At 39.2% G+C, this 18,961-nt stretch overlaps 3 protein-coding genes across 14 annotated transcripts; 2 read left to right on the forward strand and 1 right to left on the reverse strand.

Annotated features, from left to right (window-relative positions):
- Positions 1-1,124: 1,124 nt before the first annotated feature.
- LOC108233465 (sodium/bile acid cotransporter) lies at positions 1,125-6,666 on the forward strand. The gene is made up of 6 exons (XM_017411964.2): positions 1,125-1,319; positions 3,887-4,321; positions 4,446-4,650; positions 4,770-4,948; positions 6,056-6,255; positions 6,391-6,666. Exons 2-6 carry the CDS (start codon positions 3,933-3,935, stop codon positions 6,441-6,443), a joined length of 1,026 nt encoding a protein of 341 aa, XP_017267453.1. The 5' UTR covers positions 1,125-1,319; positions 3,887-3,932; the 3' UTR covers positions 6,444-6,666.
- Positions 6,667-7,275: 609 nt separating this feature from the next.
- On the forward strand, positions 7,276-13,425 carry LOC108235835 (sodium/bile acid cotransporter). 12 transcript variants are annotated; one of them, XM_037977887.1, is made up of 8 exons: positions 7,276-7,318; positions 7,446-7,560; positions 7,903-8,311; positions 8,814-11,520; positions 11,641-11,845; positions 11,933-12,111; positions 12,895-13,094; positions 13,218-13,425. In XM_037977887.1, the coding sequence occupies exons 4-8, from the start codon at positions 11,132-11,134 to the stop codon at positions 13,271-13,273; spliced, it is 1,029 nt and encodes a 342-aa protein (XP_037833815.1). In that variant the 5' UTR covers positions 7,276-7,318; positions 7,446-7,560; positions 7,903-8,311; positions 8,814-11,131; the 3' UTR covers positions 13,274-13,425. The 12 variants fall into 12 exon arrangements, with proteins under 12 accessions (XP_037833815.1, XP_037833814.1, XP_017271690.1 ...); XM_037977886.1 differs by having other exon boundaries at positions 7,294-7,318; positions 7,446-7,525; XM_037977884.1 differs by lacking the exon at positions 7,276-7,318 and having other exon boundaries at positions 7,368-7,560.
- Positions 13,426-13,545: 120 nt separating this feature from the next.
- Positions 13,546-18,776, reverse strand: LOC108235822 (sushi domain-containing protein 4-like). The gene is made up of 11 exons (XM_017416069.3): positions 18,462-18,776; positions 17,817-17,958; positions 17,547-17,738; positions 17,162-17,353; positions 16,810-17,001; positions 16,445-16,639; positions 16,074-16,265; positions 15,517-15,711; positions 15,292-15,424; positions 14,801-15,189; positions 13,546-14,725 (listed from the first exon to the last, which is right to left on the reverse strand). Exons 2-11 carry the CDS (start codon positions 17,932-17,934, stop codon positions 14,700-14,702), a joined length of 1,824 nt encoding a protein of 607 aa, XP_017271558.1. The 5' UTR covers positions 17,935-17,958; positions 18,462-18,776; the 3' UTR covers positions 13,546-14,699.
- Between the last annotated feature and the right edge of the window lie 185 nt (positions 18,777-18,961).

Below are 18,961 nucleotides of genomic sequence, written 5' to 3' on the forward strand. Positions count from 1 at the left end.
GAATAACTGTTTGATGTGTAACTGATGGCAGAGCAAATGTTTACATGAACTGCTTTAAAATTTTTATGATCAGAGGCATGTTCAATTCAATTCAATTCAATTCAAAAATACTTTATTAATCCCAAAGGGAAATTAAATTAAATGTTAAGATGGAAACAGTATACTTTGGCCTTGGCCTCTCTCTAAACCAGCTGACTCCTTTGGAATTTGACTCCTGGGAGTTTCTCTGAGTAAAACTGAAGTGGGAAGTTCATTCCCGAATAAACAAAGATCTAAAGCATTTAGTCTTTCTATTGAAGAGGTCATTGATCTGTCTGTACTGATGGACATTCTGGTTGGAAATTGATTTTGAAACAACTCAAGCACAAAAGTGCCTCATTTTTAGTTACATTTATTACAGATGTGTAGAACACAGCGACTCGACACAGAAGACTTTAAAAAAAACTGTTGGATTTTAAAAATAGCACTGGAATAAAATGCTAAGAGGATCAGACCAATCAAAAGAAGCTCACAAGCTAGACCCCGAAGTTCCATGCTAACAAGTATTACCATCACAGCAGAGCCGTTTTCTGGGTAAACTTCTACCCAGGTAATATGTAATTAACTTGGTAACTGCAGAATAAATCAAAGAGGGTAAACAATGGCCTGAAGAAACTATCCTGATTTAGGTAATGACATACTGTACATTTAAATGTTTTGTTTCTTTAATACATGTGACCCAGATATCTGTTCATAGGCTGAAAAAGCAAGGGGTTTCAGGAATTTATTTGACTCTTTGTCCATTAAGTCTGTGAGAATTCAATCCGTTTAACTTGGACCTAATATCTAACATACTTTACAAATAAGAGCAAGAACCTCAGTTAACACATGATGATCAAAGCACGTTGCTTTCAGGATGCTGAAAGGAGTTCTGTACTTGAAAAAGGCTGATATATCTGCCAGGCAAATTTAAATATTCTGTCTAATTAAGTATTATTACAAGGCTACTCATGATGAATGATATGTGCCTTCAGGTTTATAGAAACAAATCAGTCAATCCACAAACTGACGCCTATAACTTTCTCACAGAGTCTTAAAAAACAGGATTGAGGGAGGACCACTGACAATGGGCAGAAGGCAGCTTTCAAAGTTGGGATATTAAACAAGAATTCCTCAGTTGTATTTGTTGCTGTTTCCTTGCTAAGCAGCCTGCAGGGTTAACCAACCATGTTGTCACGAGACCATGTGATTAAGGGGCTCAAATGCAGAAAAGAGGGGTCAGATGCAAGAATGTGTGGGCGAGCACTGTTTGAAGCTGAAGCTAGTGGCTTGAAATGGAGGTAAGGAAATGTCTTTTGTAACATAACATCTCATTAGATTTTATTTTAAATATGCTTAAACCTGTCTGGTTGAACTATTTTACATTTTCTAAAAAAGTTAGGAAACGTGTCTAGCTGCTAGTTTAGCTTTGAAGGCATTTTCTGTACCATTCACAGATGAGAAACTGATACGGTTTGTTTTTGATTTAGTGTAGCATGTTGTTATAAGAAACATTTTTTTCTACATTTGGCACAGAATGTGTAAAGCTTTTGTGGATGACTGACCTCAGGCTGCAGCAAACAGCATTCATTAAAACTCTCCAAACTCTTTCAGTGAAATGATATCAGTTGGATTTGATGCAGCACTCACAATAAATGGCTGTATCTTATCATAATGTCACAGTATACTATATATCATTTTAGAGCAAATAAAAAGCCTTTTCACATTATTCATTCATAATTTATTAACCATTTATTCATAATTTATTAACCATTAACTAGGAAGATCCCATTGAGATTAATTATCATAAACTAAATTTGCATGCAGATTACACTTACTCTCCTCACAATAGAGACTCGTTAGGGTCTTTGTTTGCCTGGCTCACAAATGAGCTGCTTTGTTCACACGAATGAAGGTGTTGATTTGAGTGAAAGCGTGATGACTGGGTTTCAGGCTTAATGCTCCATTGTAGGTTTTCAGAGAGCTGAAATCTGAGACCTCCTCCTCTGTTTAAAGTTGGTTTCTCTTGTTTGACGTAAATGGCTTCCTTCAAGGAAAGAAAAAGGGAAAACAGAAACACATCAGAAAAGCTTTCCAAACTGGTAGTTATCATAACGGCACTTTTGTCAAGATAATGAGGAAATCTTAAAAACCATGCCACTGAACAGAACGAGGCGAAGAACAAACACAAAAACATTGTCATTCCTCACGTTGCTGGAGTATTTGAGAAACTCAGAAGGATTTTCTCCAAACACAACATCCCAGTACATTTCAAACCCAACAGGACTCACAGACAGAGGCTGGACAAAATACAAAAGGACAAAATACCCAAACACAAACTGAGCAGTGCGGTGTATGCAGTTCAGTACAGCGAGGAATGTCCAGAGCCTACTTGTTTCCAAACTAGTTGCAATGTGTTCTGTTCTCTGCACAGTGAAGAGTTAACATAAAAGTATAAAAGTTCATTCAAGTCTAAATAAAGAAAAATCCAAATTAATCTGGTTAATTTAAGTCCAATTGTATTTCCATTTCATTTGGTTTAAAACTGTCAAGTTTATTTTAACAGACAATGTAAAGTGCCATTTTACTAAAATTTGCCTGGCTATGAACCAGTTTATCAGATCAGATCCTTATTACAGTTCTGTTCTCTTGATTCTTCTAAGAAAAAATAATCAATGTGCTAGAATAAGCACTTATTATTTACGCAACATAATAAAACACTTAAAATAGGAGTGTAGCAGGTCTGAATTGCGACAATTCTATGATTTCTTTTGCACCTCCATTTGCATTTTTGAAAATTGTAGTGTTGTGAAAGACAGTAATTAATACAGCATTATTTCTCTTTTATGTTAAAGACTCAAAAAAGCCATTAAACAATGGGTTTCATGCTGGTTACTTTACCGAAGAATTTAAGAATTTATCAACTTTACCAAACCAAAGAAAACGTCTGTTTCTTAGGTCCAAGTTGCTACTGAAAAAAAAGATATAAAAATATTTAAATGTCTAAAGCAAAGTAATTGCTAATATATAGTTTAAGAATGACTGTAGGTCTCTACATTAGTTTTATTCTTCCATCCCCTGAGTAGTAAACTGAAGTTAATTTATTACTTGAAGACAGACTTATGTCTAAGACTTGTACATAACATCCAAGTTACGGCTTGTTTTGTTCTGGTAGGAAAACGTGTCATGAATATTAAGAGCCAACATTTCTCTAAGTCTCTTTTGTGTCTGAACTTTGATCTTAAAGCTTAATTGTCTTAACAGAAAAAACACTTTTTTGGCACCATGAGCAAATATTTTACATGCACAGTTAAAAAAAGAAAAAGTTTTTTTTATCTCCCCTGTCTGTGGGCTAAGAGTTAGGTTAGCTAGAGAGACACAACAGAGTGGGTCCAAACGTTTTAAAAAGGCACCATTCAGCAGAAACACATCCAACCAGTCTTGTGTCCAAAAGACTGGAGTAGATTTTAAATGGTTGCCTTGACTTCAAAACTGAAATCTTGACAACTGCTTCTACATTTTGGTGACTTTAGCCTAAAAAAATATTAAACATTTTACATCAAGATGGCATCTTTGGCATTTGGCTTTTAATAGACTTTTACACAGAATTATTTATGAGACAGTTTTCTTTCCTCCTTAATAGTCTTTACAACAAAAACTGCAATGCTATATTTTTTTCTTAGGGTCTTTACTTTTAAAAGAACACAAACAAATGAATTTGCTGTGACAGTTATTGCCTGCAGGTGGAGCAACTTCTCAATGCAAATGACCCTTTCATGTGCCTGAAGATGGCACCATCTGCCTTGTTAATGACTAATTTACAGCTCTCAAAATCTTTTAACATTTTTACTTTTTGTTTGTGTGACAGATAAAGACAGTAACGCAGTGAATTACGTGTTGGGAGAACTGCCACAATGAATGAGACAACAGGCCATGTGGGATTAATGGATCTCCATAATCTCAGCAGCATCTCTGGCAATGGCACCACGGGCATCCTGGATATCCCAAAACCCATAAACACAGCCATCAATATTTTGACCATCACCATCCTCTTAATCACTATGATTTCCCTTGGCTGCACCATGGAGATATCCAAAATTAGGGCACATCTTCTCAAGCCAAAAGGAGTAGCCATTGCACTGGTGGCTCAGTTCTGCATCATGCCCCTCACTGCTTTCTCTCTGGCCAAAATCCTGCAGCTGCATCCTGTTAAGGCCATAACCGTCCTTATCTGTGGCTGCTGTCCAGGGGGAAGCTTGTCAAATATTTTTTCACTCATAGTGAAAGGTGACATGAACCTCAGGTAAACCCCTCATTGATGCACTGGTTCTTAATGAGAGCACTGAAAGTCTAAGGCCTTGGTTTGACACCTTTGTGAAACATGTAGTTTCCTAATGTTTGTTCTGTTTTTATTGAAATCCTGCCAGCATTGTCATGACAACTTGCTCCAGCATCGCAGCCCTAGGTCTCATGCCTCTGCTGCTGTACATCTTCAGCCAAGGCTTTACTGGTCTGGAAAACGCTGTGCCATATGTTGGCATCATCACAGCCCTCATATCCACACTGGTGCCTTGTGCTATTGGCATTCTCATTAACCACTATAAACCAAACTATTCTGCAGCTGTCACACAAGTAAGTGTAACTAAATCCAGACCTCAGTAATGTTGTTTTGCAAAAAGAAATCTTTGATTCTGAAATTTAACCATTGTTGTGTGAGGAACTCTTGTAATATGCCTTTTTTTATTTGACAGGCTGGTCTCATCATCCTGACGCTTTCCACCATCATAGTTTCTGTTTTGTCAGGTATTGTTGTTAAGGATGTAATTTGGATGATCTTCATGCCTGATGTCGTCTCTGTGGCTGTCCTCATGCCTTTAATTGGTTTTACGCTGGGATATGTCATGTCTGTCATTTGCAGACTCAGTCCCAAGTAAGTGAAATTCACACTGTGCATTATTCACTTGTTCTCTCTATGCAGACAAGTTTCTAAGTGTGCCTCAAGGGCAACCCTGATACAATTTGTTTTTCACTGCCTGTTATCAAAGACCATTTGTGCTTATAGTGTAAAATGAAACGATCAATGCACATTTAAAGAAAGCTGAACTTAAACTTAAATTGCCATTGGTTATGAACAGACCTACCCCAGAGTCCCCAGACTTAGCATCTTCCAATAAAGACATGTTGGTGGGATTGAAAACTTTCCTAGAAGTATTCATTCCACTGCCTGACGACATCACTTATTGAGGTCAGCAGCCCCCCCACCTCCACTATACACAGTGTTGGTAAAGCTGCCTGACGGTTTGCCAGAATCCTTTCGGAGTCAAGCGAGAGTCTCTGTTCAAGGCCTCACCAAACTCTTCCCAAACCCAAGCCTTTGCCTCAGCAACAAAAATGGTTGCTGCTCGCTTGGCCGGCAGGTACCCCTCAGCTGCCTCTGGAGTCCTACCCGCTAACAAGGCCCTATAGGACACTTTCTTCAGCTTGACTGCCTCCCTCACCCGGGTTGTCAACCACTGGGTTCGAGGATGGCTGCCAGGAGAGGCCCCAACAACCTAGAAGCCACAGCTCAGGGCAGCTACCCCAATGATTGCAGCATGGAACATGACCCACTTGGACAGAATGTCTCCCGCCTCAGCTGCGATGCTTGGGTTCTTCTGCCAAGCATTCCCAGCAAAGACTTCAATACACATTTAGGTCTGTCTGGAATCTCCCCCCGCCATCTGACCCAACTCCCCACCAGGTGGTGATAAGTTGACAGCTTTGCTCCTGTCCTCACCCGAGTGTCTAAAACAAATGGCAGGAAGATCAGATGACATGACTGCAAAGTCTATCATCGACTTGCAGTGTAGGGTGTCCAGGTGCTGTGCGCACTTATGGACACCTTTATGTTTGAACACAATGTTTGTTATGGACAGGTTACATCATCCTTACCCACGAGGGCAAGTTTTTAAAATCAACAATAAAGCAACTTTCGTATAAAACATGACTACCTTCACACATCATAGAAACTGAAAGGGACTTCGAAAATTTTTTTCAGATGCAGCAGAACTATCTCCATGGAGACAGGATGTCAGAACATCCAGCTGTGCACCGCCATTCTGAAGGTGGCCTTTCCACCGCAGGTCATTGGACCCATGTTTCTCTTCCCTCTGTTATACATCATGTTCCAGTGTGCAGAGGCCCTCCTCCTGGCCTTGTGCTTCAGATATTACCACAAAGTCAAGGCACCTGCTGGGGGTGAGTACAAAAGCTGCTTGCCTGTTTGTGTGGAGCGAGGGTAAAGAAGAAAGGGTCAAATGAGCACGTGCAAAGGTTTTGGAGCAATTTTGTGTTTTAAATTCAGTTTAAGACATTTCAATATTTTCACTACAGATACTGGAACACATAAACAAGTTGTTACACAAGAGGAGGTGAAAGAACCATGACAGCGTCAAAGAGTTAGACAAGAGGAGTCCTGGATGAACCCATTCAGGCCTGAGACGCTGACTGGAAGACTGGCAAAGAAATATATCTTACACTGAAATAAGAAGTTGAATAATTCAATTTTTCTACTAATGTCTTTGCATACAAAATATCTAGTGTAATGGAATGATATTTGATAATTTTTGTGTTAATTTTGCATAAAAATTTCATGAACTGAGAATCAAATTAGCTTTCCTCTGGCTTCTTTTCAAGACTTAAGAATTGCGTACTATGATAAAAATACTTTAAAAAGAAAAAAAACATGAATGAAAAAGAAGGATACCATCAATTTCAACACATCAAATAATATTTAATCAAATCAACAACAATACAGGATAAACATAACTTAAAACCTTTTACAGTAAACTTCTAGCCAGGTAATCTGTTATTAACTCGGTTACTGCAGGGGAAATGGAGGAGGGTAGTAAACAATGGCTTAAAGAAACTATCCTGCTTACTGATAAAGTTTCCTAAAGTGGAAACATGCCTTTTTACATTGAAAAGCTTTCTTGTTGTCACTGATGTTAGAAACTCTCATAAAAATGTCTCCCCTTAATGTGCAAATCACTTCAAAAACCAAAACAAATGAGTGTTGTATATAACTGCATATTGTGTTTTTCTATAACCTAATTAATTCAANTTTCTTCACATTTTGAAGGTTTCCCAGTAACACAGATTTAAGGAGGCAATGAGAAGCTGCAGTAAAAAGGGAGGGTTTTGTTGCTACAGTTGTCTCAGCTCTGTCGTGAACATTTCAAACCAAAGGACGAGCAGGACCAGCTTAGAGATGCTGTGACCCCACCTGTCTTCAGCTTCCCATCTCATCTCCAAAGAGAAGGTGATGTTACTGTACATGTTAACAGAAATGTCTATGATTCATCTTTATAAAAATATGAAATGTATTGAAATATACATTTATACTATATGGGCTTCAGGTTTCTGTGTCCCTAAAATATTAACTTTAGTTTTACAGATGAATGGTGGAGCGTCCTGATTGGCTGGGGCGAAGGCGTGGTGATAGGGGATGCCTGGAACAGTCTTACAGGTTGAATTTCCGCCTAGGGCTTCATTACTTGCTTGGTACATAACAATAGCAGAAAAGATCTTTCTGTCTCAATGTTGAACTAGAGAAGGTTCAAAAATTGCTATTTGTGTTCAATCCATTATGTAAAAAGCTATTGCAAGGGTGGATTTAGGTATGTACATACTGTACATTTAAATGTTTTGTTTTTTTAATACATGTGACACAGATATCTGTTCATAGGCTGAAAAAGCAAGGGGTTTCAGGAATTTCTTTGATCCTTTGTCCATTAAATCTGTGAGAATTCAATCCGTTTAACTTGGACCTAATATCTAACATACTTTACAAATAAGAGCAAGAACCTCAGTTAACACATGATGATCAAAACATGTTTCTTTCAGGGTGCTGAAAGGAGTTCTGTACTTGAAAAAGGCTGATATATCTGCCAGGCAAATTCAAATCTTGAGGCTGGTTAAGTATTAATACAAATCTGCTCATGATGAATGATATATGCCTTCAGGTTTATAGAAACAAATCAGTCAATCCACAAACTGATGCCTAACTTTCTCACAGCGTCTTTAAAAGCAGGAACGAGGGAGGACCACTGACAATGGGCAGAAGGCAGCTTTCAAAGTTGGGATATTATACCAGAATTCCCCAATTGTATTTGTTGCTGTTTCCTTGCTAAGCAGCCTGCAGGGTTAACCAACCAAACTGTCACAAGACCTTTTGATAAAGGGGCTCAAATGCAGAGAAGAGGGGTCAGATGCAAGAACTGTTTGAAGCTGCAGCTAGTGGCTTGAAATGGAGGTAAGAAAATGTCTTTTGTGACATAACATCTCATTAGATTTTATTTTAAATAATATGCTTCTTAAACCTGTCTGGTTAAACTAATTTACATTAAAAAAAGCTGGGAAAATATTTTCAACTGTTAGTTTAGCATTAAAGGCATTTTCTGTACCAAACATATATGAGAAACTGATATGGTTTGTATTTTGATTTAGTGTGAGATGTTTTTATAAGAAACATTTTTTCTACATTTGGCACAGAATGTGTAAAGCTTTTATGGATGTATGACTGACCTCAGGCTGCAGCAAACAGCATTCATTAAAACTCTCTAAACTCTTTTAGTGAAATGATATCAGTTGGATTTGATGCTGCAAACAATCACAGTAAACTTAGAAAAGAGACTGTTTTTGCACAGCTGTATAAATGATCATAATGTCACAGTATCCTATATACCATTTCAGAACAAACGAGAAGTTTTTTTTTAAACTATTTAGTCATAATTTTTTCACCTTTTTTTAAACAGGTAGATTCAGCAGCAGCAACCCAGAAAAACAGGACTAAAGTTGCATAGTTAAGACACAGAGTTGAAATAAAAGCAGAAATTAAAAGCAGTTCATGAAAAAAAACTGCATATTATTGAATAAGCCTCAAGTAATCTTAGCTCTAAAAGTGCTCAATGAAAACTATTTTTTTTGTTTTCAGTCCTCCTGCAACACATTCCATGTATAAGGTGCAAGGTAAACAAAAGTTATTTATGTATTTCTTTTTTACCCAACTTTGAGTGGGCGAATGGAACAAAAGCAACAAATGATCCTGTTAGTGAAGAGAATAACGACCAAAACTTCTCTGTGCAATCATGATGCAAATATAAGATGGCAGCAATCCAAGTAATACCTTTTATATACTGTAAAGGTATCAGTGACTATACAGAACCTTTGAATGGCCAAAGCAGGCCACCCCTCCTGAGAACACAGCCCACAGTGGGGTGTCAATGATTTAGAGTTTGTAATGAACCTCAGAGCAGCATGATAGGCAGTATAAATCATTCCAAGTCACTGAGCAGAAGCTTTCATATACAGAACATCTCCATAATCCATCACAGGAAACAACGCTGCGACGACAAGACTTTTTTACATTGAAAGAAGAATACAACTTATTTTGAAAACAACCTACTTTTTGCCTAAGTTTTTTCACATATATACAGAAAGTGAAGCAATCGGCGATCAAGACAACCAGGTATTTATACGCATCAACCACCTCTATTACATTTCCACTGAGTGTGGTCACTTTACTGAGTTGGTAAACAGCATGAGCTTAATCTTGTCTGCATTGAGAACAGGTTTCAGCTGAAGTAATGAATGCTGGACAGCCACAAAGGTTTTCTGCAGGGATTCATGAGCATGAAGAAGAATCGGTCCATAGCAGTAAAAAACAGTATGATCAGTATAAAAATGTAAATTGGCATTCAACAAATGTAGGCCCACATTATTGATATGAAAAATAGAGGACCTAATATAGAACCCTGTTGCACCCCATTTGTGAACAGTAACAAATTAAGAACACAAACCACTGTATTTAATACACTGAGTCCTGTTATTGAGATAGTTTGTGAACCAAGAGGCTGTTTGTCTCACACTTGTTTGTGTGAAGTGAAAAGGAAGTTTTTGACCCTACTTGTTTCCAAACCAGTTGCAATGTGTTCTGTTCTCTGCACAGTGAAGAGTTAACGTAAAAGTATGGAAGTTTATTCAAATCTAAATAAAGAAAAATTCAAATTAATCTGGTCCATTGAAGTCCAATTGTGTTTCCATTTTAATTTGGTTTAAAACAGTGAAATTTTGTTTAACAGACAATGTAAAGTGCCATTTTACTCAAATTTGCCTGGCTACGAAAACCGGTTTATTAGATCAGATCCTTATTACAGTTCTGTTCTCTTAATTCTTCTAAAAAAAATAAAAAAATCAATGAGCTTTAGCACATACAAAAGAGCCTTCCTGCCCACAGCCAGCAGAATGACAACACTTTAACCAAACCAGAATGATGCGTCACAGCAACATTTAATTTCTCTTTGAGAATAATAAATTATTCTTGGATTAACTTAAACATTAGTTTTACTCTTCCATCCCCTGAGTAGTAAACTGAAGTTAATTAATTTACTTGAGTGTTAACTTGTGTGTAAGACTTGTACATAACATCCAAGTTACGGCTTGTTTTGTTCTAGTAGGAAAACGTGTCATGAATATTAAGAGCCAACATTTCTCTGAGTCTCTTTTGTGTCTGAACTTTGATCTTGAATCTAAAACTTATGAACAGAAAAACACTTTTTTGGCATCATAATTTTACACCCACAGTTAAAAAAAAGAAAACAGAAGTTGTTTCTCTCCCCCTGTTTGTGGCTAAGAATTAGGTTTGCCAGACAGACACAACAGAGTGGGTCCAAACGTTTTAAAAAGGCAACATTCAGCAGAAACACATCCAACCAGTCTTGTGTCCAAAAGACTGGAGTGGATTTTAAAGGGTTGCCTTGACTTTAAAACTGAAATCTTGAAAACTGCTTCTACATTTTGGTGGCATTAGCCTGAAATAAAATTAAACATTTTACATAAAGATGGCATCTTTGGCATTTGGGTTTTAAACAAATGCATTTGCTGTGACAGTTATTGCCTGCAGGTGGAGCAACTTCTCAATGCAAATGACCCTTTCATGTGCCTGAAGATGGCACCATCTGCCTTGTTAATGACTAATTTACAGCTCACTAAAGGTTTTAACATTTTTACTTTCTGTTTGTGTGACAGATAAAGACAGTAACGCAGTGAATTACGTGTTGGGAGAACTGCCACAATGAATGAGACAACAGGCCATGTGGGATTAATGAATCTCCATAATCTCAGCAGCATCTCTGGCAATGGCAGCATGAGCATCTTCGACATGCCAAAACCCATAGACACAGCCATCAATATTTTGTCCATCAGCACCCTCTTCATCACTATGATATCTCTTGGCTGCACAATGGAGATATCCAAAATTAAAGCACATCTTCTGAAGCCAAAAGGAGTAGCCATTGCACTGGTGGCTCAGTTCTGCATCATGCCCCTCACTGCTTTCTCTCTGGCCAAAATTCTGCAGCTGCATCCTGTTAAGGCCATAACCGTCCTTATCTGTGGCTGCTGTCCAGGGGGAAGCTTGTCAAATACTTTTTCATTCATACTGAAAGGTGACATGAACCTCAGGTAAACCCCTCATTGATGCACTGGTTCTTAATGAGAGCACTGAAAGTCTAAGGCCTTGGTTTGACATTTTTGTGAAACACGTAGTTAATGTTTGTTCTTTTTTTATTGAAATCCTGCCAGCATCGTCATGACAACTTGCTCTACCGTCGCAGCCCTGGGTCTCATGCCTCTGCTGCTGTACATCTTCAGCCAAGGCTTCACTGGTTTGGAAAACGCTGTGCCATATGTTGGCATCATCACAGCCCTCATATCCACACTGGTGCCTTGTGCTATTGGCATTCTCATTAACCACTATAAACCAAACTATTCTGCAGCTGTCACACAAGTAAGTGTAACTAAGATATCTTTGATATTGAAATGTAACCATCGTTGTGTGAGGAACTCTTGTAATATGCCTTTTTTTATTTGACAGATTGGTCTCATCATCATGATGCTTACCACCATCGCAGCTTCTGTTGTGGCAGGTATTGCTGTTAAGGATGTAATTTGGATGATCTTCATGCCTGATGTCGTCTCTGTGGCTGTCCTCATGCCTTTAATTGGTTTTACGCTGGGATATGTCATGTCTGTCATTTGCAGACTCAGTCCCAAGTAAGTGAAATTCACACTGTGCATTATTCACTTGTTCTCTCTATGCAGACAAGTTTCTAAGTGTGCCTCAAGGGCAACCCTGATACAATCTGTTTTTCACTGCCTGTTATCAAAGACCATTTGTGCTTATAGTGTAAAATGAAACGATCAATGCACATTTAAAGAAAACTGAACTCAAACCACAACTGATACAATCTTAAAGAGAAAGCAACATTTTTTATTTGAAATTATTACCAAGTTTGAAATGATTCAAACATTTAGAGCTTTCATTGTCTTTTTTCCTTTAAATGAGCAATTTGAACTCACAGGTGATGAGGAGGCAATGAACTGGCTGCACCTCGCAAATGCAACACTGGAATATTCATATGTATTTAACATGTTTACACATTCAAACACTTTAGTGATAACATTCTAAATAAAGAAAACATAATTGTTTTGCATTGCAATGTCAAATATTTGGTGGAATAGATAATGTGCACAAAGAAAGATTAAAGAACAATACAGTAAAATTTGATCATGATCCGGATCCCGGATTTTTTACTGACGCTATGGAAGTTTGCACTCTTTGAATGCTTCTAGTTCTAATTATAATTTAAATTTTTTTACTCAACTTCAATATAACATGATTAATTTCACACATCTTAGAAACTGAGAGGGACTTTGATAAATCCTTCCATGCTAGACAGAAACTTTTCTTTGTGGTTGTTTTATTAGATGTCAGAAATGGTTTGATTCAATTTTAAATTGAAGCAATGATATGTAATAACCTCACTTTTTTTTCAGATGCAGCAGAACCATCTCCATGGAGACAGGATGTCAGAACATCCAGCTGTGCATCGCCATTCTTAAGGTGACCTTTTCACCGCAGGTCATTGGACCCATGTTTCTCTTCCCTCTGTTATATATCATGTTCCAGTGTGCAGAGGCTCTCCTCCTGGCCTTGTGCTTCAGACTTTACCACAAAGTCAAGACACCTGCTGGGGGTGAGTACAAAAGCTGCTTGCCTGTTTGTGTGGAGCGAGGATAAAAAAGAAAGGGTCAAATGAGCACGTGCAAAGGTTTTGAAGCATTTTGGTTATTAAGACATTTCAACTTTTTCACTACAGATACTGGATCACATAAACATGTTGCTGTTACACAAGAGGAGGTGAAAGAACCATGACAGCGTCAAAGAGTTAGACAAGAGGAGTCCTGGATGAACCCATTCAGGCCTGAGATGCTGACTGGAAGACTGAAAATATCTAGTGTAATGGAATGATATTTAATCATTTTTGTTTTAATTATGCATAAAATTTGCATGAATTGACAATCAAACTTGCTTTCCTCTGGCTTCTTTTTAAGACTTAAGAATTGCGTACTATGATAAAATTACTTTCACTAAGCTAAAGTAATTCCATGAAAAAAAACAAGAATAAAAAATAAGGATACCATCAGTTTCAACACATCAAATAATATTTAATCAAATTGACATATATACAGGATAACCATAACTTAAAACTTTTTACATATATTAAAATACCACCTTAACTGAAAACAAATCAACCCTCAGTCAAGTAAAGTGAACACTAAGATCACACTAATCTGTACACTTCTTTTTTTTTGTGATGTACGATTCGTCTCAATCATTTTTACAGTGTGACATTGAACATGCCTGCAGCAGAAGTAAACTGAAAATAAAATGCTAAATGTAAAGGACCTACTGCTAACGGTTTCCACGAGCTGCAGAGGCGTCACAAGCCACGGCTGATCAACAGCTTTATCTGCACAAATAAATTACAAACACATTTAGGCTCAAAACAAGAGTTCCTCAGCAGCTTCAATAAATTAACATGATATACCTTCAGGTGTACAAGTGATATGTTTGACAAAGCCACACATAATATCAATAAGCAGTGGAGGCATTTAACAGACATTCATTTTTTAAATTCCTTATTACACATATTATAGATACGTGTGCATAGAAGTGGGAAGCTAAGGCTTTTCAGGGGAGGGAAATAGAATAAAGAGGAAAATACGTTTAGAAACATAAAATAAGTTAAATGCAGGCCATCTTAGGTAGACACGCTGTCTTATTCTACAGTGATGTGGGATGATATAAATCATGATTATTTAATTGTTTGAAATTTAAATATTTAAAAGACAAAATAGTGAACTTTCATTCCTTGCCATCATGCATCGTTGTGTTTCCTACGTGATAAGGTGTGTGGTTAAGGAAAAGTGACAGAAAACGACAAAAATTACATTTTCAGTTTCCAAAGTGAGTTTGCAGCTTTGCTCATTTACATGAAATGCATCAATGTCTTTTTTTTTTTTTTAAACACATCTGATTTTTCTTATTTGCTCCACATTTACAAACCCAGTTTCAGATGTCAGACAAACATACACACTGTGGGAGTGCCTATAAAAGTGTGAGCACGTATACACATGAAAGTCCCTTCTCTGCATTCCTTTGGGATGGTCAGATAAACTATTCAGAGTGAAACACAGCTCCCCTCTGAGCGACAGTTGGTAACAAACTCCTGCTATCCAGCACAGGTCATTAGGAGAGACGGCTGTCTCTTCGGTGAGTCCAAAGGTCCCTGCGTGTTTCAGGCTTCCTTCAGTAACGGCATATCTGTGGGCAACAGACCGCATTAGTAGCAAATAATGGTTTTAAATGGGAGAAGTGTGTAATTAAAAGAAGTTTTACCGTCTGAGTAGTCCATCTCAGAGTCTAGTGACAGGCTTTGTTGGTCGCTGCCTGCAGACGGCCTTCTATGCGAGGATGAGGAGCCTCCCATTGCACCTCCGTGTTCCAGACCCCAAACAGAAGACAGAGGTGAGGAGGAAGATGAGGATGGCAGCACGGGGTGGACCACCGCCATCTCTGACTGCTGCTGTTTGAGGGAGGAGGGCCTGGTGGGTCCGGCCTCTGGTGCTGAGGCGTGCTGACCCTCGGACAGCACTATCTGGACTCGAGACTCAGAGCTGAGGGTTGACACCCCGCTGCTGCTCACGGCCTCCTCGTAGGAAGGCAGAGTCACCTGGACTCCTTCCACCATGATAGTCACTGGCTGCCCCGACACACCGTAATCACGTCTAAGCGTGGAGGACGAGAGCGGATTTAGAATCGCTTCTTTTTCCTCTAATTCGTCTCCATAAGCAGTGGCGTCAAAAATAACATTCACAGGGAGGACTCACCGATGGAAGGACTTGAGTTTAGGCTGCAAAAGCACAAGCAGTACCACCAGGAGCAGGATGAGAGCCACTGAGGACGCAGTGGAAGCAACTATGGACAAGGCTGGCATCCCCAGAGGCAAAGCTGGGTTGTGGTCTTTGAGACAAGACAAATGGTAAATTATCGCGTACAATACACGCAACTTTAAAAACATTACTTTTATAGTTCCAATACATCCTCTGATCTACCTTGCTCCATGACACAGCTCAGCTTCACCTGGCTGTCCCACTCCCCATACTGACAGGTAAGATATTTATAGTCTCCCTTCAGAATATAACCTTCATCGCAGAAATACTCGATCACGGTGCCGTGAGAAAGTCTTCGGCATGGGGAGGGGTGGCATGTGAAGCCTCCGTCCTCCGGCTGATACGGGGGCTGACATACTGTCCAGGAAAACGAAAAACAAACCGAATGGATCGCATCAACGGTAAAACAAAGAGCAGATTGATTTCAAAGCTTCATCTTTTCAGAATATGTTAATGTGACAAAAACAACTTTATTAAAGTAATTCACAAAAACAAGTTTGATTATTGCTTTCTTTCAGTAAAATAAAAAAAAAAGTTCCTGAATTTAAACTTTTAATCTCTTGTAGAACTAGTTTGCATTCAGAGCCCCATCATATCTCTGAATTAGATTTATATAACAGCTGAAAATTACACAAACTCCACACGACAGCATAAAAGACACGAAACAGAACTTTTGAAGCAACAGATCAAGTTAAAGGGAGACAATGATGAGTGTTTACCGTCACTGCGTATGCAGCGGGGAGGTTCAGAGGACCAGTGCCCCAGTGCGGTGCAGGTGAGGATGCTGGGCCCCTCCAACATGTAACCAGGATCACAGCTGTACTGAAGTATTGTGCCAATTGAGAATAAGCTGCTGTTCATGTCCGTCAGGTTACTAGAGCCGTGCTGCACCATCGAAGGTCTTACACAACCTAAAAAACCAGACAAGAGTTAAAAGTGCTGTTAATAAATACAGCTAATAATAAAACCAGACTTCACTTATTTAAAAAATATGCTATAAAGTAAAAGGTCGGTTTAGCAAGAAGAGGTGAGCTACAAGAAATGGTAAGAACTTTGTATTTATTTAGCTTTTCAATGAATGTTAATCTACCTTGTTTGATAACACAGCTGATTGGCATCAGGTTGTCCCATTTCCCATAGTGACAGGTTTTAAACTTGTAGTCTCCTTTCAGAACATAACCTTCGTCACAGAAATACTGCACAACGGTGCCGTGAGAAAACCGTCTGCATGGGGAGGGGTGGCACGAGTAGCCTCCGTTTTCTGGCTGATATGGAGGCTGACAAACTGTCCAATGGAAAGAAACAGAATAAATGTACCAAAAAAAAACATCCAGACTATGTAATTCACTTCAAGTGTTATAAAGTCTAATTCTGGATATCTATGGGTGACGTATTTAATGTCAGTCTATGATATAGTTCAGAATGGGGGTCTCGTTTTTGTTTTTTTTGTTTTACCGTCACTACGTATGCAGCGAGGAAGGTTGGAGGACCAGTCTCCGATGGTTGTGCAGGTGAGGATGCTGCGTCCGACCAGCATGTAACCAGGGTCGCAGCTGTACTGCAGCACCGTGCCGACTGGTAACAAGCTCGTATTGGTGTCAGTCAGATTAGTTGAGCCATGCTGCACCACAGAAGGCCTTATGCAACCTTTAAAAATAGAGAACAATCTTCAATCATATACTGATAAAAAAAGGTCTTAAAGAAAATGTTCACCCTCCCTTAAGCCAATTTATCTGCAAAATTCAAGCATGGAGACAGAGACACGTTGAAGATGATTAGAAAAAAACAGTATATTATACAAACCAACCTTTGCTTACACAGCTGATCTGCATGGGGCCGTCCCATTCTCCATCCTGACACGTCAGGTAGGGATAGTCCCCACTGAGAGCAAAGCCGTCATTACAGATGAACTCGATTATAGTGCCGTGGGAAAACAGCCGGCATGGGGACGGATGGCAGGTGTAGCCCCCGTTCTCAGGTTTGGAGAGGGGCAGACAAGCTGACGAACAAAAAGTACGACAAACAGGTTAGCGTCCCAGTTCCAAAAGCTGTTTTTGATGCAGGCAAAATCAATTTGTCACTTGAGAAAAGTAGAAAATAATGAATGCTGATTTTTTTTTTTTACAACAGTTTTGTTACTTTCTAAAAGAGAAAAAGGAAAAGAAATTAAAATGGTGGAACAGGTGTCTTACCACCACTGCGTATACACTGGGGAGGTTCAGAGGACCACCGTCCTATTGTGGTGCAGGTGAGGATGCTGGGTCCATTTGGCAAGTAGCCCGGGTCACAGCTGTACTGCAGCACCGTGCCCACCGGGAACAAGCCCCTGTTGGTGTCTGTGAGGTTTACCCAGCTGTTCTGGACCATGTATGGCCTCACACATCCTGGGAAGAAAAAATACCATCAAAACTGAAAGAGCTTTTAATAAAAATATCTGTAGTAATTGTACTAATGTGTCTTACCTGAACCCAGCCCTGTGGACACTAGAGTCAGTGCCAGCAGCAACAAGAAGGGCTGTTTAGGTGCTGCTGCGTGGACCCAAAAGGCATTTGAAATGAACTCTATCCTTCCATTGCACATCTTTCCGTTCAGATTCAGCCCAACCTATTGGAAAATTAAACAAACGTAAACGACAATGTAAAATGCAACCCCCCCTCTTTGTGGTGACACCTGCACGGCGCAGGTACATTGCGGAGCTCGGGCTTGTGCCAGTGGGTGTGATTACAGAGACAGAACTGCGCGCACAAACATTAGATGTAGATGGATTTGGTAGTGTTTAGCTCGGCGGTTTCCTGAAAATATATATACACATAAACATATAAAATGTAACCGTGTCAGTGACTGCGTTTGCACCGAACGCCAATATTTCAGCTGATCCTCTACGCTCCAGGAGGGGAAATGGCCCAGCCCAAACAAAAGATGGGCTACATCTTGTACATAACGCTATTAATGCTAAGTGGCTAGCATCTGGGCTGTCACTGAAATAAATTTGGCAACATAAAACGCCATTTTACTCGACTCCGGTGGCTACGAGAAGCTAAGCATCCGCGACAATCAATATTACCACAATTAGCTTGCTAACTGGACATTATTGGCTCGTTACCTACCACACCAAAAACACGGCCTCAGTCGCAACCTCACGATGTAGGCATTTAATAAAAAATAACTCAGCAGCGCTGAGGGGATCACGATTTTCAGAAGGAAAAAATAAATAAATAAATATGCGTAATAGCGTAACCTGCACCTCAGCTGCCCCAAGCTAACCACTGGCTACCTCCGTAGCTACTGAACCCGACACGCTAACTGGCTGCATCGGTTCAGGCACCAGCTGTGCTGTCTCATTTCCTTCGGTACCCATAGTAACAGACGTCCATAGTTACAACATCCGGGAGTGTTTGCGTCCGTAGTTACCAAACATTTAGCGGTGTTTCGTCGAAAAAAGTACCCCTGCCGTGAAAAGAAACCCCGTGACGGGAAGAGAATTTTAATACTCTTTTTTTTTTTTTTTTTTGCTTATGAATTGAGTAAAAGTGAAACGTGACTAAATGTGTTTAAGGACAAAAATTAATGTTTTGGAGCATTTTTTATGACAAACTAAACAGCATTA

The sequence above is a fragment of the Kryptolebias marmoratus genome, linkage group LG10 (genome assembly GCF_001649575.2).
Source record: "Kryptolebias marmoratus isolate JLee-2015 linkage group LG10, ASM164957v2, whole genome shotgun sequence".
In the NCBI taxonomy this organism is placed as follows: Eukaryota; Metazoa; Chordata; class Actinopteri; order Cyprinodontiformes; family Rivulidae; genus Kryptolebias; species Kryptolebias marmoratus.